The sequence below is a fragment of the Bos indicus genome, chromosome 4 (genome assembly GCF_029378745.1).
Source record: "Bos indicus isolate NIAB-ARS_2022 breed Sahiwal x Tharparkar chromosome 4, NIAB-ARS_B.indTharparkar_mat_pri_1.0, whole genome shotgun sequence".
Lineage (NCBI taxonomy): Eukaryota > Metazoa > Chordata > Mammalia > Artiodactyla > Bovidae > Bos > Bos indicus.
The window spans coordinates 40,261,718-40,285,508 of NC_091763.1; the positions used below are offsets into that span (position 1 = coordinate 40,261,718).

The 23,791-nt window shown below is 36.7% G+C and overlaps 1 protein-coding gene across 1 annotated transcript in view; it reads left to right on the plus strand.

The window, feature by feature from the left end:
* Positions 1-4,127: 4,127 nt before the first annotated feature.
* Positions 4,128-23,791, plus strand: part of SEMA3C (semaphorin 3C) — a 208,095-nt gene continuing 188,431 nt past the window's right edge. Inside the window, exons 1-2 of the mRNA XM_019958597.2 lie at positions 4,128-4,464; positions 6,498-6,610. Coding sequence (XP_019814156.1) covers positions 6,508-6,610 — 103 coding nt within the window. The 5' untranslated portion in view covers positions 4,128-4,464; positions 6,498-6,507. The remainder of the gene's footprint in view (positions 4,465-6,497; positions 6,611-23,791) is intronic.

A 23,791-nucleotide genomic window follows, 5' to 3' on the forward strand; every position in this document is an offset into this window, starting at 1 on the left:
TCTGCCTGCAATGGAGGAGACCTGGGTTTGATCCCTGGATCGGGAAGATCCCCTGGAGAAGGAAATGGCAACCCACTCCAGTATTCTTGCTTGGAAAATCCCACGGACAGAGGAGCCTGGTAGGCTACAGTCCAAGACATTAGAGAGAACATACTTTATTTTGGCTGAGTTGGGAAATATAGAACTTTATTGTGTATGAACAATTTAAAAGTATTTAAAGTAATGCTGAACTAGATTTCACATTTTATAAAATCTTATACATCCACCTGCTATAAAATTACACAGGCAAAAAGGTGCAAAAAAGCAGCAATTTCTTTCTGGCAGTTTCTCTCTCGAGAGCAAACCACTATCACCAGTTTATTTTGTTTAATGCCAGGAACTTTACAAGTTGAGAAGCCTAGGGTTTAGAACACATCAAAAGAGAAAGAGATCAAGGGTCAGGGATATAGATTAGCAATGGGTTAAGAATGAAAGTAGAGATACACTCATTGTATTGAAAAATAAGGAATGATTTTAATGGAGGAAATACTAAAGCCTATTAACCATGCAGATAGCAATTCCGCACACCTATTTCTAGACCAAACCTGTTTGACTGGCTTGGTCTCAGAACAACTAAGGCAACCCAAAGAGAATGCTGATGTGAACAAAGTCAATAACCGTTTGCAGTACAAACGTTCTAAAGATATGGTTCGGGAGATTTAAAATGCTATCATCTAGAATTTGAGCAAATGAGGAAGTTAGGAGGCAGGAAAGTCAAAGAGGAGAAGAGAATTAGAGAAGGGAGGAAACATACAATAATAACTCACATTGAAAAAAATTAGACAAGTCATTCATGCCAGAGTTTCTCTTTCTAGTCCAGTGTTTACTATCCATGAGACTTTGGGCTAACCTTCTCTGTTCTCATGTGTAAAATAGTAATTTCATTCAGGAATGCTGTTCATATACTATGCAAAATTACTAGAATATACAGGATCCATCTTCTCCTGTGACAAATATTAAATATAATTAATAAGAGGAGAACTTTCAATCTCTTAAGGATTGAGATTCCTGAAGTAAAGTTTATTCATATAGTTCATCTGTATGGTGGGGAAAACCTGAAAATAATCTTTCTTTAAATTTAAAATAATGGATTTCATAGCTATACAGCTAATAAAGAAAATATGGGTACATTACTCAAAATCAGTCCAAGAATTTAAATTTAGGACCACCAAAAATATAAAAAATAAACAAAGGTCACTATACTTTATTAGGAAAACTTCAGTGTACAGGTGTCTATAACATCATTCCTTTAACATCTCAATGAGAGCAATTTTAGTATTTTAACTTGGATTTTTTTTCCCAAAAACATTTTGATGAGGGTAAACTTTGTAATTAGTAGCCTAGGAATTTAATTATGTCATTACTCCTGTAAATCCTTGTAGTGTTCACCTTTCCGAAACTAGCTTAATTGACTGTGTTAAAGTATTTGTCACTGAGTCACGTCCGACTCTTTGTGATCCCATGAACTGTAGCCTACCAGGTCCCTCTCTCCATGGAATTCTCCAGGCAAGAATACTAGAGTCAGTAGCCATTCCTTTCTTCCGGGGTCTTCCCCTCCCAAGGACAAAACTAGGGTCTCCTGCATTGCAGGCAGATACTTTACCATCTGAGACATGAGGGAAGGCCCTCAATTAGCTCAAGTTATTTCCCACCTATGAGGACAGGGTCAAAAACTGCATCCAAGAAAAGTGGCACTGGCCAGCAGTGTTTCTTATATAAGTCCTGTCAAGGTTTTTTAGGCTTCTAAGTAGTTTGGGAAAAGAGGGGCAGAGATAAATCTTATTATGGTCACCTATTGACCCTCTTAAAATTTCACTATATGGCCCAAGTTTCAGTCAAACATGAGAAGTAATTGTGTCCTTGTGCTTGAATCTGACTTGACTAATGCCTATCAATATTTTCATGACTCATTTTGAGGTGTGGTCAATGGTAAATGTCTGAGTCCTGCGCAAATACTATTAATGTCTCAGTACTGGGCAAATACTGTTCAGTTAAATACACTGAAAGAAGTTTATTCAGCAAAGAAAGAGAGAATCATAGAACAAGTTTCATAGACTGGTTAAATATAAGCTATTTGTCATACCCTCTAAAGCCTTTTGAAAAATTGAGATGATTCTTGCAGCTTTAGTAAAGTGAGTTTGGTAGTAAATTTGGCATGCATTTCACCTTGCATTTCTTTATCTTGGTTCCCTGTGTAAATATATTCTACTTTGCATAGGTTTACAGATTGCTACTGCTAAGTCGCTTCAGTCGTGTCTGACTCTGTGCAACCCCATAGACGGCAGCCCACCAGGCTCCCCCGTCCCTGGGTTTACAGATTAATCAGTGTCTAATGGGGCTTCTCTGGTGGCTCAGCGGTAAAGAATCTGCCTGTAATATAGGAGATCTGGGTTTGATCCCTGGAGGAGGGCGTGGCAACCCACTGCAGTATTCTTGTCTGGAGAATCCCGAGGACAGAGGAGCCTGGTGAGCTGTAGTCCATAGCGTCACACATAGTCCGACACGACTAAAGCGACTAAGCAACTGCAGCAGCAAGTGTCTAATGACTCCACATTTTGAAATTAAGGATTATACAGTTTGTTAATGCTCACTGCATTCTTCTTGCTAATGATTTATTCTTTCCCTCCCTAATTTACAAATGCTGAAGGATATATACAAATGCATCAGTAGGAAAGTAATAGTGATCACTATAACTCGGATCTTAATCAGTTTCAGAAGTATTTCAGAGAAAACCACGCATAGTGTTTACTCATGTTTACATCTGGTTTCTAATACTGTCAGATGTTTTGTCAGTTAAATTCATTATTACAGACATGTCAAGGAGCTGCTCACATTTTTATTTCACTAATTATCGCAAAAATAATTTAATTGTATTAGATTTTTTTAAAAGAACAGGTCTACTTAATTTGAAATTTCTTTCATAAACATAGTTTGTGTCTGAAGATAATATTGGCCATGGAATATAATTTTTGAATACAAGTTTGCATTCTTATTTGGCATAATCCCTTCGTATCTCACTGCACAGAAAAAGTTAGCGCCATAACATGTCTACATAAGAAGTGGTGCTTAGATACATGAAAGATGTGTCTTAATCGCTTCTTCTCTTCCTCCTAGTGAGATTTAGCTCAGCTGTCCCACTCCATCAAAGATTTTGCACTCTCAGAAGTATTTTCTATGATAGTTTATAAGAATTTAGTGATCTAACTTACTTCATAAAGAAAATTATGAGAAACACGGGTGGAGAAATTACACTCCATGTTCTCTCTGTATAGTGACATCTACTGGGCTGTAGCTCACAGTGATTTTTAAGCAAGTACCTGCTCATTTTATGGAGGTGGAAGCTCATTTCTCCCCAAGTACAAATATCTAATTAATTGTGATCCAGAGAAATAATTCTCACTTAAACATCAACGTTAGTTCCAGAATTTAACAAGGTTACCTGAAGGTAGTGCTGGAAATATATACCCTTGATGTCTAGATTCATAACCTCTGTTGGCATAATTCAAAACAGGCTTCCTCTACACAACTGTGAAATAATTTCTTATAACTATGTTTTGGGAGTATCCCGGAAAGTAGGGTATTGTATATGAGTGACTGTGGAGAGGTCGACAAAGTTACTGCTTTGGGGACATTAAGGAAGCACAGTAGGAAACAATACCTATTAAAAGGATAAACTTCTGCGATGAGACTGTTTTATGTAGACCGGTTTTAGAAAACGTTCCACAGGGAAAGGACGAGACTCATGCCTTTTAAAAACCCATCTATTTGCCTTAAAAGGATGCTGTGATCCTTTTCTAGCAAAAACTGCTTTGCACTTTGATAGTTAAGGCCAAGCTTAATCCTGAATGCCTTCCCAGAGCAGCCGGTAACAAACAAAAACCTTGGAACACACCCTGTAAGTTGCTCACTCCACCGCGGAGTGAGAAAAGAGCAGAGTTGTTTAGTTGGCCCCCTAGCCTGCTGCAGCACATTCCTGTATCTCGAGGGCAGCCTGTCCTGGGGTCGGCCCCGCCCTGGCGGCTCCCTGCCACCCTCTCGCGGGCGCGCTCTGGGTGGGGCCTCGCGGCCGGTGGAGATGCGGCGGAGTGTGTTGGGCGGGTGATGTGAGCTGGCTGGGCGGCGCGCCGGGGCAGCCGGAGCCGTGCGCCGCGTAGCTGTAATCGGACACCCGAGCGCTCGCCCCTTGCGCCGGCCACTTTCCATTCACTCCCGAGTGCTTGATTGAGCGACGCGAAGCAGGACTCCGGGTGCCGCGCCGCTGCAACGCTGAGGATTCCTTTACAAAGGAACTCAGAAGGCAGGAAAGAAAGAATTTCATCGCTGGGACGCCCTAGAAATTACGGTCTTTGGGGGAAAGGGCTAGAAACGAGGATCCAAACCTGTAGCACATTGACGACTTTTCCGCGCTGATCTCTTTCCACCTCGGTAAGCTGGATTCGTTGTTTTCAGCATTACAAATTTAGCAAAATACAACTTTGGATCTGTGTATAGACTTTTCACACATCCGTGTTCTCAAATATGGATATTTTCTTAAGAGCGCATGTAGTTTGTCATGGAAGTGTTTCCCTTGCAGAGAGCCTGGCTGGAATTGCTTTTTTAGGTTATGACACCTGCGGAGAGTTTAAAGTTGAGTATCCCTGCCTTCTAAGGCAAAATTACTGGAGAGAATTTTATAAGAGGACTTTTATTACATGTTATTAGTGTTCAATCACAAGTGAAAACAGTAAGCATCGTGTCTTAAGTGTTTGAGTTAAAGGGAAGAAGTCATAAAATATGAGGGGCGGGGGCATGTATAAGTAAGATACTTGACTTTCCCTCACTTCTCATCTCTGGATGGCTTGAAATCACGTTGCTCTTTATACTCACTACACTTGACCTGTCATTTCATCTCCAATGTTATTTTTTGCAATTTGTGGCATATGTTGCTTTCATGGGGACATATCAGATAAGATATTGATAATAGCAGTATGTAAAAATGTGTAATTATTATCCTGCTTAATACAGAGGCAAAGGTTAGGCATATTTATATATTTGAGGGGGGGTGGTGGTGGTGGAATTTAACTATAAAGTCAACAAAACCAGGGAGCAAATTACTAAGGGAAAGTCACCCTATAAAATCGGTTTTCTTTCAAGTTAATTTAGGGATGACAAGGTGAAGAGGTTGTGGAAGCAGAAAGAAAGTGTTTCTTTTGAAAATTACGAACAGAAACATCTCTAGGGTTTCCTCCATCTGTGTGGTAAAAGAAGCATAGAATCTTTTTTTTTCCTACCTCTTATTTGTACCATCTAAGAAATCAATATAAGTTTTGTTTACATTTTGTTTACAGTGGCATGTTCAGTTTAATTGTTCCTTTGCTTCTGTATTACTGAAGTTTCTCTATTGCTTCTGTACTGTATTGTCAAATTTTAGTGGCATTTCTTTATAACCACATACTATTGAAGATCAGTATTGTTGTAACCTGTAAAAATAAATTTCTAGATTAAACTCTGTTGTGTCATCTCATTGTATAATTGTGTTAGACTCAAAATGATTTTTTTTAATGGTCCTGAGTTTATTTTGCATATTGTGGCTACTGGAGTTCCTATAGATTTGGTATTACACATTATGTGATCTCTGGTGTTCAGACATTAGTTAATAGCATGTATCAATTATATAGATATGGTTTTAAACAGTAGTACCTGTCTCTCTGATTTATCGTTTGGAATTTTGACAGCCCACTTTCTAGTTGATTTATTTTAAAAAACATTGAGGGATACATGGTTCACTGGATTGCTCACCACTAAGTCATTGGTTTGTATTTGGCACAAATTCATGATTACTTCATCTACATCATTTAACAGCTGTATGGTCATCTGTATAAACTGGCAGATAACTAATTCCAGTGATATAAGTGATCAGGAATTGAGCCCTGGTAGATTTTTGTGTAGAAATATCATTTCAGAGATGGTTACTCCAAAGAGCTAATGAGTGTGTGGAAGTGAAATTTTATGTGAGATTTTTCTACTGCTACTATTTTATGGTAGAAAGAGAAGTTTCCATCTGTTAATACCTATTGGCACCATTCTCAAGTCTTTTCAGTGTAATGTGTTTTTTGTTGTTGTTGTTTAAAGAGAATAACAAGTTTAAATATTGGTTTTTCCTTTGGAAATTGACAACATTTTCCTGGCTGCTTTGTTTAATAGTCACATTATTTTGCTGGATGATGAAATAATTTCACTTTTAACAAAGACTTCCAGACACAAATGAAATCAAATCCAAATTTTCACATGTAAGACAGAAAGTCACAGCACCTCCTACTGTTTGCATGACTCTAAAAGTTCAGATATGTGAATAAGGTGCTGTCTAGATCGCAGGTTTTGCGTGTTTGGTGGGTGTGTGCTCCTAAAATGTGAAGTAAAATATAACAAACTTATGATCTTTATTGTAAAGGTATTTTCCCTTGGATATTAACTTGCAGATCTGAAGAAATGGCATTCCAGGCAGTTTGCATCTTGGTTGGAGTATTTGTTTGTTCTACCTATGTGAAAGGATCGCCTCAGCCCCAAGCAAGAGTTTACTTAACATTTGACGGTAAGAAAGTTGATAAACAATCTGAGAAAAATGTTGAAGTCTTTTTTTTTTCTTAATGCAGATAAAAAATTAGTAAAGAGAGTAAAATAATAATTGAGTATTGATTAGCATTAAAAAATGTCTACTGGATTGCTTTTTGGATGATGTGGCTGTTTTAAATTATTGATCAATAGACAAAATCCTCTATTTCATTTGTTTATGAAAACGTTTGAAATGGATTCTGCCCTTTTTGAAGTTTCTTCTGTATTTACATGTACATGCATGAGGAGATGGTGAAGAATCCAAAGCCTAAGATCTTTAAGCTTAGTAGTCATTTAACTTTGATGAGGAACACCCCTTCTATGGTACTTCTCATCAATAGAAAGAGCTGTGCAGGTTTAGTTATTGAAATTTTTTCTAATACATTTTGAGCCTTAAATTCAAGACTGGGTCTCTCCATATATTGTTCTAATGGTGTTCTTCTATTTCCATGAGGAGATCCTGAGGTTGGCAAACTCTCCTAATTAATTGAAAAGGACCTAAAATAATATGCTTTTGCTTGCTGTTGTTTGCAAATTCTCTCTTCCAAATCTTAGGAAAATGAGTGTGATTTCAAATATTCACGAACATGAAAGGCTTATTAAGGTCCTCCAAGGGAATGGTTTGCCAAATGTGTGCATAAGCTTTAATGTATATAATTCAGAAGACTTGGAGATGGATGATTTTGGTTGTCACGTAACCCAAAATAATTGGACAGATGGAATAAGAGATGGATCAGGAAGATCATCTTGCCAGTCAGAGTCATTTATACTTTTATTGCTCCTTTCAGCTTTATCTCTGCATAAACGTTAGTGTCACTGGGCATATTTTCATTCATTTGAGAAATGGTATACTCTCAGGCCTTATATACCTGTGTGCCTTTGAAACTCTGTTATCTTGAATTTCAAACAGCAGTATGACTGACACTTATGAGTCAAATGTCCATCTATTTTCTTGTTTCTTAAATCACCAGTACTTTCCCCAGGGTCATCACAAGCACTGAAGGAGCCTTATATGGAACTTAGAGTGTATGAGCTTCTAATTGTTTCCTTAGCTTCTGAATTAGCCATTCCCCTCAAGAACCCATGGCTATCAAGTTTAGTTGGGAAGAAAAAAGACCTTTTGAAGTGTCTTGCTGGCTGCTTTCACCTCTTCTTCCAGGATGAAAACTGTGAATTGTTGTTTACTCACTAAGTTGTTTCTGACTTTTTGCAACCCCATGGACTATAGCCCACAGGCTCCTCTGTCTGTGAGATTTCCCAGGCAAGAATGCTGAAGTGGGTTGCCATTTCCTTATTCAGGGAATCTTCCAGACCCAGGGATCGAACCTGCATCTCCTGCATTGCAGGTGGATTCTTTACCACTGAGCCACCAGGGAAGCCCTAGAGCTATGAATTATCCAATCAAGTAAAAAAATAAAGGCATTAAGGAGCAGTGCAATTCCCTCCCTGTTTTCTGTATTTCTCTCAGTGTGTAGGAAGATGACATGGCAACCCACTCCAGTATTCTTGCCTAGAGAATTCCGTGGACAGAAGAGCCTGGTGGGCTGCTGTCCACTGGGCCGCACAGAGTCGGACACAACTGAAGCGACTTAGCATGCATGCATGCGTAGGAAGATGAAGTGATCACATAGATTAGGTATCTAAACCTGCTTTCTGTTACACTGAAACCAATTAAAAAATTTTAAACTGAAATTTAAGCTTGAACATGTAACTGTTAAAAACAAGTGTGTCACTAGAGATAGTTCATCAAGTCTGTTTTTGAAAAGACAGTTGCATTTTATCTTTTAAAGAGGAAATTAAGTAATACAGTCTTTTAAAACCAGACTTCAGTATCTTATAGGATAATGACTACTGTTTACAACATGACTGGAAATTATGATGAACTTTTTAAAATAATGCATATCTAAAATTTTAAGTGCTCTGAAATTAAAAAAAAATCTTACAGAATAATGCTTAATTTATAATATATGCAGAATATAGCATGATTAGATAAGCTAACTATCTGAAAATCTTATAATTCCTATTTTATTCTTCCCAAGAGTCTTACTTGGAAATAACTAGATAGAATTCACTTAATTTGGATACTGTTTTAAAAAGATATATCAACAAGGATAATGAAATCCTGCAATTTCTAAATTAATAACAAAAAAAAACCTCCAAAAATTAACTATGTAATAGGAAAAGTATCTTGAGCAAAACCAGTTGTTTAAAATGTATAAATTTTAATCATTAGGTCATAGTAATTTTCTTAACTGATTTGACTATACCTGTTTGAAATCCTGTTCCAAATTTCTTATTACTTAAAGTGTCTCAGTGATCTTATTATGATTTGTCTGAGTATCACACTGAATAGGTTACTAAAGATATAGAATTTTTGTACAGGGTTGACATATATACTTTCTTTCATTTATTAATATTTTAAAATTTCTGAGTGACCTATTAGAAGAATCCTTTCAGTTTTGTCTTACTGTCCAGTTAAGAATCACAGGCAGTTTAAAGGTGTGTGAAATAAGAGATCTCTTCTCCCATACACATTCTATCCCTTCTTGTGGTGGTGGAGTGATGGAGTGATAGCATTTGGGAAACAGTGACCTACAAATTTGCCTTCCCTGTTATCTAGCACAAGGTCACCTAGATGGTTATCACTCCTAGGGGAGAATATACTTCAGGTGTTATTAAGTAATTATGTGTGCTGGATAAATCTTGAATGTTAAAAGAACTGTTATTCCTATTAGATACTGTGTTTCATAAAATTTTATGCCAAATAGCTTTTCAAATGAATAAAAAGTTCATGCAAATTATTTCTGTTTGAATTGAATTTTTCTTGAAAAAACCAGTAGTTTATGGATTCATATTTCATAACATTATTGTCATATTCTTTCCAGAAAATCTTTAGGACCAATAAGGTTCATAAGGAAAAGCAAGGCTATGTATATAAATAGACAGAACTTGTTTTGATTGCTAATATTATGTTGAAGTTGTTAATGTTCAACCAGTCAGTCACGTCTGACTCTTTGCAACCCCATGGACTGCAGCTCGCAAGGTTCCCTGTCCTTCACTATGTCCCAGAGCTTGCTCAAACTCATGTCCATTGAGTCAATGATGCCGTCCAACCATCCTGTCCTCTGTTGTCCCCTTCTCTTCCTGCCTTCAGTTGTTCCCAGCATCAGGGTCTTTTCCAATGAGTCAGCTCTTCACATCAGGTGGCCAAAGTAGTAGAGTTTCATGTCTAGCATCAGGACTCTCAAGAGCCTTCTCCAACACCACAGTTCGAAACCATCAATTCTTTGGCACGCAGCTTTCTTTATGGTCCAACTCTCACATCCACACATGACTACTGGAAAAACAATAGCTTTGACTCTACGGACCTTTGTTTACAAAGTAACGTCTCTGCTTTTTAATATGCTATCTAGGTTTGTCATAGCTTTTCTTCCAAGGAGCAAGCATATTGAAGGATGTTCCCTCTATTCCCACATTTAATATTTCTTGTAAATGAATGTTGAATTTTGTCAAATACTTTTTGTGCATCTATTTGAGACAATCAGTTTTTCTGGTTCTTCCCCTTCATTTTGATACTGTGGTATATCATGATGATTGTTTTGCAGGTATTGAACCATTCTTACATCCCTAGAATAACTCCCAATTGATTATGGCGTATGCTTCTGTTAATGAATTGTTGAATTCTGTCTGCTGATATTTTGTTGAGGATTTTTGCACCTATGTTCATCTGGGATATTGGCCTATAATTTATGTGTGTGTTTGGTGTCCTTTATGATAGATTTTCATGGCAACAAGAATACTCCAGTATTCTTGTCTGGAGAATCCCTTGGACAGAGGAGCCTGGTGGGCTACAGTCCATGGGGTTACAAAGAGTCGGACACGACTGAAGAGACTTAGTATAGCATAGCATAGCATGATAGATTTTGTATTTCCATTTGTTGTATTTCCATTTTCATGTGTCCCAAGATATTTTCTTAATTTTTCTTTTGATTTCTTCATTGACCAATTGGTTGTTTAGTTGTTGTTGTTTAACTGCTAAGTTGTGTTCAAGTTGTTCAGTAACATGTTTAATCTCCACCTATTTGCAGAGTTTTGGTTTTGTTTTCCGATTTTCCTTGTAATTGATTTCCAATCTTATACCATTGTGATCAGAAAGGTACTTGATTTGATTTCAGTCTTCTTAAATGCATATGACCTAAAATATGATCTATCCTGAAAAAATATTCCATGTGCCCTTGAGAAGAATGATTATGATGCTTTTAGATCGAATGTTCTATATGCATCTGTTAAGTCTTTGTGGTTTAATGTTTTGTTCAAGACTGATTTCTGTTGATTTTCTGTTGGGATGATCTATTCATTGATTTAAGGGATATATTAAAATTCTCTCCTATTATATTGCTGTCATTTTCTCCCTTTAGGACTGTTAATATTTGCTTTATATATTTAAGTACTCCTATTTTGGATGAATAAATATTACAAATATTATATCTTCTTGTTGGTTTAACAACTTTATCATATAATGACTATCTTTGTTTTATTTTTTACATTCTTGGTTTAAAGTCTATTTGTCTGATGTAAATATATCTACTCCAACTTTCTTTTGGTTTCTGTTTGCATAGAACATCTTTTTTTTCATCCCTTAATATTTAGTGTATGTATGCCTTGCATCTGAAGTCAACCTCTTGTAAGAAACATGTAGTTGGGTCTTGTTTTTAATCCATTCAGCCATTCTGTGTGTTTTGATTGTAGAATTTATTCCATTTATGTTTAAAGTAATATTAAGTAAGTATGTATGATTTTTCTGTTAATTGTTTTCTTGCTATTCTCTCTTTTCTTCTCTCATTTTCTTCCCTTGTGCATTTGTTGTTGTTGTTTTTTCTTTCTTTTTTTATTGCTTGATAGCTTTTTTTTCCAATTTTTATTGGAATATAGCTGATTTACAGGGCTTCCCAGGTGACTCAGTGTTGGAAAACCCATCTGTCAATGCAGGAGACACAGGATATGCAGGTTTGATACCTGGGTCAGAAATATTCCCTGGAGGAGGGAATGGCAACCCACTCCAGTATTCTTGCCTGAAGAATCACATGGACAGAGGAGCCTGGCAGGCTACAGTCCATGGGGAAACAAAGAGTTGAAATGACTGAGCCATTCAGCACACACATGACAGTTGATTTACAGTATTGTGTTAGTTTCTGTTGTATAGTGCATTAAATCAGGGATATGTATACATATATCTACTCCTTTTTTTCCCCTTAGATTCTTTTCCCATATAGGCCATTACAGAGTATCTTCCTTTGTGTTTTGATGACTTTCTTTACAGTTATGCTCAGATTTTTTTCTTATCTTTTATGTACCAGTGAGATTTTTATTTTCATATGTTTTCTTGTTACCTGTTGGTTCCCTTTCTTTTCAGCTTAATGAAGTCCCATTAACTTTTCTTATAAGGCCAGTTTATTGGTTGTGAATTTTGTTTTTTTCATGACTGGAAAACTTTTATCTTTCCTTTGGTTCAGGATGATAACCTTGTGGGGTATAGTATTTTTGGTTGGGAGTTTTTTTTTTTTCCTTTCAGCACCTTGAATATACCATGCTACTCTTTTTTGTCCTTGAAAGTTTTTGCTGAAAATTCTGCTGATAAGTCCTTTAGGGATCCCATTATATGTAACAAGTTGCTCTTTTTTTTTTTTTTTTTTCCTTTCTTGCTGTTTTTAAGATTCTTTTGTGATCTTTAAATTTGACCTTATAATTACAGTGTGTCATTGTGTGGATATCTTGGGTTCTTTTTATTTGAAACTTGCAGGGATTCTTGGATCTGGATGTCTGTTTCCAAAATTAGGGAAGTTTTCAACCATTATTTCTTTGAATAAATTTCCTGCCTTTTCTCTCCTTCTTGTACTTGTGGGACCCTGGTTAAGCAAATGTTACTCCTTTTCATGTTGTCATACAGGTACTGTAAGCTATCTTAACTTTTTAGAATTCTTTTCTTTTCTTTTTTTTTTTTTTTATTTTTTTTTTGTTTTGTTTCCCTGTTTGGGTGAATTCCACTGCCCTGTCACCAGGTTACTGATTCTTTCTTCTGTTTCATCTTGTCTGCTGTTGAACCCTTCTACTGTATTTTTCAGTTCAGTTTTTATATTCTTTAATTCTGAGACTTCTCTTTTGTACTTTCTTATCTTTTCTGTATTGTTCAGGTTCTCATTGTCTTCATCAGTCTTCTTCTAAATTCAGTGAGCATCTTTATGACTTGTGCTTTCATCAGATAAATTTCTTGTCTCCATGTAATTCAGATTTTTTTTCTGAGGTTTTATTTTGTTCTTTGTTTGGAGCATATTCTTGTTTCCTCATTTTGCTTGACTCTTTGTTTCTGTGTATTATATGAAATAGCTACCTCCCTCAGTATTGAAGGAATGGTCTTTTGTAGATGAACCTTAATTGTTCAACGTTGAACTAACATTTGCTTGTCTTTCAAACCTTTGTGATTGTCTGAAAGTGTGAAAGTGTTTAGCTCAGTCGTGTCTGACTCTGTGACCCAATGGACTCTAACCTCTGTCCATGAAACTCTCCAGGCCAGAATACTGGAGTGGGTTGCCATTCCCTTCTCCAGAGGATCTTCCCAAAGCAGGGATCAAACCCCACTCTCCCACATCGCAGGCAGATTCTGCAAGCCTTTTGATCATCTAAGGAAGCTTTGTGATTGTCTAGGCAGTCTGATTCATTCTTGACGGGTCACAGATGATGTAACAATGACTGTGAGAGTTTCATAGCAAGAGATTTCAGGAAGAACCTAGTTTCAGGCTGATTGGAAGACTTTCCTCATATAGCAGCTTTTGAAATATGCAAATATATATAGCTCTGTGGGACAACAATTTTAAGCCCTGCTGTCCTCTAGACCAGGTGATATGAAGGTGTCCCCTGAAACTCAGGGCTACAAACAAGTGTATGAACTATTTTCTGGTAGGTACTAGTGAGCTGCAGTGAGGCCAGAGGAGAGTACAACCATGGCATTCTCTGGCCTACATTCCCTGAGAGCACTTCCCATAGCCTCTAGTGTGTGGCAAATGTTAAGTCTCCCCCTAAGACTGAAGCTCAACAAAATAGGTGTCTCTCTCTTTTTTTTCCCACAGAAAGTCGGGTTGTGTTTCATTATGCTGTGTCTGTTCAATGTCCTGGGTGTGGTAGCCTCCCAAGAACTGACTCTGTTTTAGTCCAAAAAGTTCGCCAGGCCACCAAGCCAGATAATCAGGGTGCATCTTCTGTGTGGACTGGGCATACCTGCTGGCTTTAGTGATCCAGCAGGAGAGCTCAGGGTCATGATGAATCTGCAGACTTTAACAGTAGTGATGAAGCAGAAGAGTGCAGTAATGCAACTTCCAGCTTTAGTAAAGCAGCAGGAGAGCACAGGGCAAGTCACGAATGCCAGAGATATTGCAGAGCAACAGGAGACTGCTGTGACTGTTTGTGCCTACTGGCACTAGCCAGGTAGTGGGGAGAACACAAAAAATGTCACTCACCAACACCTCAATCCCCAGAGAGAATCCCAGCATCCACTACTCCTCCCCCGCACTGCCCCTTCGCCCCACCCCCGACCCCAGCAGATGCTTTAAGACTGGCAAATGAATTACCTTCATGTATAGACTAGGAACTTTTTAGGCTGCTACTTTTCTGCCGAGTCCCAAGGTGAGTTGTCTGTAAGTCTTTAAATAGCAAAATCTTGGCTCCAACAGCCTTTTGGAGCCTGAACATAAGCCCCTGGAAATAAGTCCCTTGATTTCAAAGGCAGACATTATGGGAGCTCATGTCTCCTGTGCAAGTCCCAAGGGTTGGGGTACTTGATATGGGGCACAAACCACTCACTCCTCAAGGAGATGTTCCATATTTGTGAGCTGATTGTGGGTTGCTGTACAAGAGATGGATTTTCTTGTAAGAAAACATCTCTACCTGTCCTGCCCCTTTTATCCTTTGAGCTGTTTAGTTTCCAGCTCATTTTTTTTTTTTTTAGAGGGAATCATTCCTTTTGTAGTAGAAGATTTGGTTGTGTTCATGTGAGATGGTGAGTTCAGGATCTTCCTATGTTTCTTAGCTTGAACTGAACAAATTCAATTCAGGTCAGTTGCTCAGTCATGTTGAACTCTTTGTGACTCCATGGACTGCAGTACGCCAGGCTTTCCTGTCCATCACCAACTCCTGGAGCTTGCTCAACTCATGTCCATTGAATTGGTGATCCCATCCAATCATCTCATCCTCTGTTGTCCCCTTCTCCTCCTGCCTTCAATCTTTGCCAGCATCAGGGATTTTTCTAATGAGTCAGTTCTTCAAATCAGGTGGCCAAAGTCTTGGAGCTTCAGCTTCAGCATCAGTCCTTCCAATGAATATTCAGGACTGATTTTATTAGGATTGAATGGTTTGATCTTCTTGAAGTCCAAAGGACTCTCAAGAGTCTTCTTCAACACCACAGTTCAAAAGCATCAGTTCTTCGGAGCTCAGCTTTCTTTATGGTCCAACCTTCATATCCAAATATGAGCAGGAAAAACGTAGCATTGACTAGACAGACCTTTGTCAGTAAAGTAGTGTCTCTGCTTTTTAATATGCTATCTAGGTTTGTCACAGATTTTCTTGCAAGGAGAAAGCATCTTTTAATTTCATGGCTGAAGTCACCATCTGCAGTGATTTTATAGTCATGTTTTTAATTTCTGTTATTAAGTACTGACTTATTTAGGAGCATTACGCTTCTTGATAAATTTACCTCTTTTCCATTATGAAACATCTCTGATTATTCCTGGTAGTAATTTTTGTTCTGAAATGTATTTTGTCTGAATGTAACAATTTCATTTTTCTGGTAGAATGAAAAATATTAACAAAAAATTAATTATAATTTAGTGGGGAAATATTGGTTATGATTTCAGTGTCCTTGAGGAAATTTTTAATAAAATACTGTGAAATGTATTTAAACAAATATTTTTATGTACATAAATGTATGAATATTAGATTGACATTGTGGTATAATGAGAACAGTGTTTACATGGAAATAAATATTTCAGGGGTTTCAATCCTTACTTCTTCAGTAATTAACTCTGAAACTGTCAGGACCTCGATTTCCTCAATCAGGTACAAAAAAATTTGGACTAAATTGTTTCTAAGACCCCTTGCTATATCCGTTGGTAAAATTATATGATATTTGAGCTTAGTATTATTTTATAAATATGACCTCCTTTGAGTAAATCTTTCACAATAATACCCTTAGTATTTTTAAGAACATTTTGTGTGAAGAACCTAGGCAAGTGGAAGAAAAGAAACCTAAACAATTTTTTAAAAATTCATAGGTTTTATTACTGGTTTTAAATCATAGTTGTTTGCTTCTTTCTGGGTAGTCTATAACATGATGATACTGCTTCATAAAATCAGTTTGAAAATTAAATGAGTTAAGTTTGTAAAGTGTTTTATGTTGTATGTAGTGTTCATTCTATTATAATACATGAAGGCTTTCATGAGTTATTATTTGTAAATATGATCTTCATTTGGCCTCCTCTGGTGGCTCAAATGTTAAAGAATCTGCTCCAATGCAGGAGACCTGGGTTCGATCCCTGGGTCAGGAAGATCTCTGGAGAAGGAATGCTAACCACTCCAGTATTCTTGCCTGGAGACTTCCATGAACAGAGAAGCTTGGCAGGCTACACTCCATGGGGTCGCAAAGAGTCAGACACAACTAACTAACACAACAGCATGATCTTCATTTGTACTGTATTTAATTCCACTCCACTTAGCATAGAGACTGCTATTTGTTATTGCTCAATAAATGATGAGTTAACATAAGTTTTGATACCCATTTACCACTACACCTCCACAGCCAATAAAGCTTTGATACAGTACAATCACTCTTCAGTGAATTTTATTTTTTTTTTAAATTGATGGATACCAGGTAAAATGCAATAGATACTCATTTCTTCATCATAGCACTAGAATAGGAACAGCATGAGAGAGGAATTTTTGTTACTTTTTACACTAATGAATTTAGATCCATCCCCTGCTATGCAGGTGATGGTCAGGTGTTTTCTGGTGGTGGTTTAGTCGCTAAGTTGTGTCTGACTTTTGTGACCCTGTGGACTGTAACCTGGTGGGCTCCTCTCTCCATGGAATTCTCCAGGCAAGAATACTGGAGTGGGTTGCCATTTCCTTCTCCAGGGGATCTTCCTGACCCAGGAATCAAACCCAGGTCTCCTGCATTGCAGGCAGATTCTTTACCGACTGAGCTACGAGGGAAGCCTCTATTTATTTCCAAACTCTTCACATTATATGCTAAAGATTCAGTGTGGTCTGGGAATTCACCTTTGTATGTTAACCCTTTTCAGTTAATTCTCAAACTTCCTTCTAATTATTCTGTGTCCTTCCCCATCGACATCTAACCTCTGTAAACTTTAGACATTTTCTACCAGAGAACCTTTTGTGCATTTTGATTAGAAGCCTGGTTTCCAGTGTTAAATGAAAGATACTGCATATAGGTCCTTGATAGGTAACCTGGCAATAGTATTGTCTTACTCCTCAGTGTCGTTGGCATTTGTGTATGCTGGCATGTTTGGCATATCTAGATATGTCTACAACTTGGAAGTATTGACCCAAATGAATAATTTTTTTTAAGATTCTGTTTTTCTAAAGTTCAATTTTTCATGATGAGCTTAAATTTAATAAGAATATAATCTACTTTTTGACTGTCATGGCACATAGTATGTGGCTTGAAATTGTAGACAACAATTTGTCACTCTTGGTGCATTTAAGAGTATTATAAAACTTCAGAAAGGAGAGCATGTGGGATGATTCCTGATCCATTTCTGCACTATGATATAAAATTTATGTGTATAAAAATATCCATAAAAAGATGCTAATAAAATCAATATCACAAATATAAATATACCCATGTAAATAACAAATATGGGCATACACTCAAAGCAATGGCTGTTAGTTTATTTGTTTTTTTTCATATTTTTGATGTACTTGAAATTGATTCAGGAATATTTGCATTGTATATGAACATTTAATATACCTTAAGTCTGATATTTTAATTGAGAGTTATTGGATTTGCTAATTTTATATGAACCAATGAAGATATATATTATTAAATTGCTGAAAGAGTACAGTATCTTGGATTGTGTGTGTGTGTGTGTTTTAAGATTGGATTGTTGTTGTTGTTTAGTCACTAAGTAGTGTCTGACTCTTTTGTGACCCCATGGACTATAGCCCACCGGGCTCCCTGTCCATGGCATTTCCCAGGCAAGAATACTGGAATGGGTTGTCCGTTTCCTTCTCCAGGGGATCTTCCCGACCCAGGGATTGAACCCACATCTTGTATACTGCAGTCAGATTCTTTACCACTGAGCCACCAGGAAGGCCCCTAAGATCAGGTTTCAGCTGCAATTCAGAAGTTAACTTATCATAAATCACACAGTAGCTTCACCTCAGTTACCAAAGAAGTAATAATTCAATCATGTGGATTCTTTTTTAGTACAATCCTCTAAGTTATCAGACTTGATTTTTTAAGTAATCCTAAAAAATACTGGATTATCATTTTTATTAAATGTTTTTAAATCTAGAAAGATAATATTCTGAAATAAAGAAGTAGGATAAAACTAAAGTGTGCTCAATTAATACACAGGGTTCAAAAAGTCTAAATATCATTTTACTAAACAGGCAGCTGTCTGGCTCTACTTCAGGTTTTCTTTTGGCTAAAAACTCTTATGAGTTATCATGGTACCTATGGAAATATTTTAAAATGCTTTATAAAACTGTCAATGCTCACAAATAAATTCACTGATAGTAAAATGCATGACAGAAAAGTCAATTATTTGTGATTGCTAGTAATTTTTTGCTTATGTTCACCAAAATAGTTATGACTTCCCACTGCTAAAGTGTTCTACTCCCACTTAAGCCTGTGACTAATTTTCTAAAGCTCAAAAGAAAAATGACAATTAAAAGATTAAAACTCAATAAAGATTTTTACTATTTGGATGCATAGCTATTATTGGCTAGTTTTCCAGTCCAAAGTTGAGTTTTACAGTTACATTTACATATGTATGAGAGCAGTTTAAAAACATAAAAATGTCAGTGTGAGTTGTATTGGGAAACAAGTGTATTAACTGTAGAGACTAGGGTTGCATAAGAGTATAAGCTCTTTCAGTTATTTACCTTGTGATTCTTTCTGCCTTCTATCAGTGCTATATTTTAATCAATAAGTTGTTAAAATCTCCAGGTCATTGGTAATATATAAATGAAAGATAATGGAAGTTTACAGAACCTCTTTTCTCTTTTAATATCTGTCTTATTTGACAAGAAGCTTAGTTAATTAGACAATAAACGAAAGGACCCCTGTGAACTCATAGGCTAAATCTAAAAGCTGATGAATTGTTCCTGAACAATAAACTCAAAATGATAAATCACCTCTTTATGAACTCTGGTAGCATTAACATTGCAAGGCACATTTGTTGAAAACTGTTTGTCTAATGGCTGCCCAAGATATAAAAATAAAGTCAATTGTTCTTGGTTTCTCCATTAATCTTAGAGAATGCTCACTCTGATTGTATGGAATCTTCTGAAATATTTAGTTCTTGGGAAAATTTATGCTTCTTCAGTTTCCTTTAATTTCCCTTCCAGTCATCTCAGTTAAATATCAGTTAAACATGTTAAATAACACCTGCGTGTTTTAATAAACTTAACTCAACAAGGGGTGCTGTGTGAATAAGAAGCTATTAGCATTCTTCTCCTCTGAGAGAATCAATGAACTCAGGAAGGGGCTGATGAATACAAGTGTGAGTTGGACATTACCTAAAGCATAAAGATTTTTAAGTAGAGTAACAGTAAGTTTGTTATGTAAAGAGCAAGTTAAAATAGTTGTAAAATACTATAGAGATAGAAAATGAGAAGAAATTGTCAAAAAATTTAAATGTATATTTTGCTGTAAGGAATATATTGACACGAGACTCTAGTAGTCAAATAAGACCAAATATGTTTCATAGCCTTGAATTGTGACAAGTTTTAATTATTGCAAAGGATGTCTCTTGGGAAATATTATAAATTATTACAGAATTGTATTGATTAATTAATTGTATTAATTAGTACAGAAATGTATTACAGTGATATGCTATGGATCTCTTTCTAAATGATTTTTAGAAAAAAGTTGGAAACCTGTAAATTGCTGTCAATTCTTGTACTAGGTAAGCTTTCTCAGAATCTAATAAGCTTAATTATGTTGCTAAAGGATGATGCTGTGATGTTAAGCCATTCCTAGAGGTACAAGGTTTCTGCAGTTGGAAACAAAGAGGGTTGCTTCAGTGAAATGAAATCAGAAGAGTGAGCTTATGTTATCTGGTTAGTCAACCATCTATAGCAATTCCATGGAAAAAAGATGTTATATTCCATGATTATCCATAGGTACATGTGAATATTAGTGGTTGAACTATCAAATGAAGACAGCTCAAGTGATGCTAGATAATTTTAATACGTTTGCATGTTGATCAGGACTTCCCTGGTGTCTCAGATAGTAAAGAATCTGCCTTCAGTGAGGGAGACCCAGATTTTATCCCTGGGTCAGGAAGATCCCCTGGAGAAGGGAATGGCTACCCACTCCAGTATTCTTTCCTGGAGAATTCCATGGACAGAGGAACATGGTGGATTACATCCCATGAGGTCACAAAGAGTTGGACATGACTAAGTGGCTAACATTTTCACTTTTTTTATATTGATCAAATATGTGAATATGTTCTTCACAAGAGTGAATAATGGTGTATGTTACATAGACTTTCTCTACAGTTTTGATTTAGATAATTATACCTAGAACTAAATATATGCATTTTTCCATCCTTCATAGATGTGTGCTACCATTTTGCCTTCTATGTTTCTAAAATATTTTGATAATTTATTCATCACTTCATGGGAAATAGATGGGGAAACAGTGGAAACAGTGTCAGACTTTATTTTTCTGTGCTCCAAAATCACTGCAGATGGTGATTGCAGCCATGAAATTAAAAGACCCTTACTCCTTGGAAGGAGAGTTATGACCAACTAGATAGCATATTCAAAAGCAGAGACATTACTTTGCCAACAAAGGTCCGTCTAGTCAAGGCTATGGTTTTTCCAGTGGTCATGTATGGATGTGAGAGTTGGACTGTGAAGAAAGCTGAGCGCTGAAGAATTGATGTTTTTGAACTGTGGTGTTGGAGAAGACTCTTGAGAGTCCCTTGGACTGCAAGGAGATCCAACCAGTCCATCCTAAAGGAGATCAGTCCTGGGTGTTCATTGGAAGGACTGATGCTAAAGCTGAAACTCCAGTACTTTGGCCACCTCATGCGAAGAGTTGACTCATTGGAAAAGACTCTGATGCTGGGAGGGATTGGGGGCAGGAGGAGAAGGGGACGACAGAGGATGAGATGGCTGGATGGCATCACTGACTTGATGGACATGAGTTTGAGTGAGCTCCGGGAGCTGGTGATGGACAGGGAGGCCTGGCGTGCTGCGATTCATGGGGTCGCAAAGAGTTGGACACAACTGAGCTACTGAACTGTACTGAACTGATTCATTATAATAGTAATCACTAACATTAATATTGCTTTTGTGCCAGGCACTATTTATACACCTCATGTTATTTAATTCTCTAACAACACTGTAAATAGGCACTATTTTTATCCTCATAAAATAAGTACAGAGAAAGTAACTTGTCTAAGGTCACAGGAATGGAAAGGAACATGATAAAGCACGAGCAATCAGAGTGTGGAACCATTTCTGGAAATACTGCTAGAATTAGTTTTAAGCTCCACAAAAAAATCACAATGAAAAGAAAAAACATTTTCTGAGGAAGTCACATATAATTCCCTTTATCACATTAAAGGTGTCAGTATATTTTTGCTTTCCTGTTGAAACAGCAAACCTTCATGAACATAATGGATATAAAACTCATTCTCTACACCATTCCTAATTCCCTCTTCAATTTCAGAGTCATCAAGGTGAAGATGAGGGAATTACCCCTCTGGACCAAGTTTATTTTTTTGCTATAGCTGAGGTCTCCTTTTGTGGCTCTGAAAGTTAAGACTGAACTCAGAAATGATAGGAAAGCTAATTATTCACTCTCCTCACCTCACTATGCAGGTTTATCAGGGTGTGTCTATATAAGTTCAATATAGCCTTCAATATTTTCTTTTAACGAAAAAGAAAATCATGTGTTCTTTTTTATGAATACCATTACAGTGTCAAGTGACTGTAGCAGTGAGAGACAGTGTTTTCATTTCCCAAATATCTTTTATAAAATGAGGTAGAAAAAATCCAGTCGTCTTGATTTAGTTCCATTACTGTCAAAAATAAAAGTATTGAGAAAGAGAGCTGCAAACTTTGGGCAAATTCCCGTACTCTCTTTTGCCTTCTACTTTTTCATTTGTGTGTTACTTAGAACCTCTGTTGTTAATGAAAACAAAGTTAAAAGCGAGGAACAGAAAGGTTAGACGTTTTCTAAGGCAGAGTATGAGTTGGCAAGAAGGGCACATAAAAGGCAGAGCTCAGTGCTGAGCCATGTGCTATTTTAGGGCAGCGCTAACTATGAAACAATGTGCTGAGCTGTAAAAGATGGCAAGTACATACTGCGTTTCCAAGGTACATGCTCAGAAACAATCATTTCAACCTTCCCTCCTTGTTTAGGAAGAATGAACTGCCTTTGGGCCCTCAGTAGTAATATGTTACTTCTACAAGGTGCTTTTTAACTTTTCAGAGAATTTCCACGTTATCTCATTTATTACAGAATTCCTAGGAAACGGGTGGTCATGGAGTCCCCGAGGGACTACAGGTCTTGGCTAAGGACCTACAGCTTGATGGTAGCAGAGATAAGACTGGAAGAGGGAAATGGTATAGGAATAAGAAAATTAATTATGTAGCGAATCAGAGGCATTCTGCAAATGTATATTACAAAATCTGAAGAAATGCCAGGCCATTAATTTGAATATTAGCAAATTTGTCTCCTGCTGTTTGCTTTCCCAAATTATACACAACACTGTAGCTTTAACTTACCTTAAATTGTTAATTACTGATTTGTAGCAATAATTTGGAGTTTCCCAGGTGTTTCAGTGGTAAACAATCTGCCTGCCAATGCAAGAGATGCAAGAGACCTGGGTTCAATAATGCCTGGGTCAGAAAGGTCCCCTGTAGAAGGAAACGGCAACCCACTACAGGATTCTTGCCGGGGTTGTCCCACGGACAAAAGAGCCTTGTAGGCTACAGTAATAATTTATGGATTATTATATGTCAGGTTGCAAATATATTGAATAGTATATCAAAAATGTCTCTAAATTTTCTTTGAAAAGATTGAGGCAATACATAAATACTAAAACTTCATATTTTTATTTCTAATTTAAGTAAGTTAATGAACATACTTTCTTTGTCTTGCCTTCTCTGAGTTACTGCTCTTGTAGTCAGGAGTTTCACTTGCTGTACTGTGTACATCAGGATTATATTTTCTCCTTTATCAATCCCTAGAAGAGAGTATTCTATGTATTATCTTAGAAGGAAGCAATCATTTAAATAATCTTAAGATCTGACTTGAAGTGACGCCAATGAAAGTGCCAAATATTCTTGCCTTTCTCAACTTTAATGTTTTCTAGCACTTAAGGTTCTTGATAATAAAAATGTAAAATATTCTATGTAATTAATTCCTAAATTACTACTTTGCTGAAACTGTTTTCTTATAAAAAATTACCAGGTACCAGACTTTGAATGTGATTGCTTATATTGAATCATATATATAATGTAATAACTAATGTCAAGTCTCTAGCCAATACAGAACTGCTAGACCAAAGGAGTCAAAGCAATATAGTTTTGCAGAAGGTAATTGATATTTCTTCTAAGAAGAGGATCAGACTGCTGATCATGCAAAAAGAAAATCATAAGTCTCTTTAGGAGTAATAGTGTTAAAGAAATGAATGTTAAATTCTTTCTTGAAAAACTTCCTATTCCCTTGTTATAGCCTTACACTTTCTCTTTCCTTTTGTAAAAATTTTAAATTAATTACTTTTTTTGGCGGCATTGTGTCTTTGTTGCTGCACACAGGCTTTCTTTAGTTATGGCGAGGTGGGGCTCCTCTTCCCAGTGATGCACAGACTCTCCTTGTGGTAGTAACGTGGAGAAGTCTCCTGGAGGG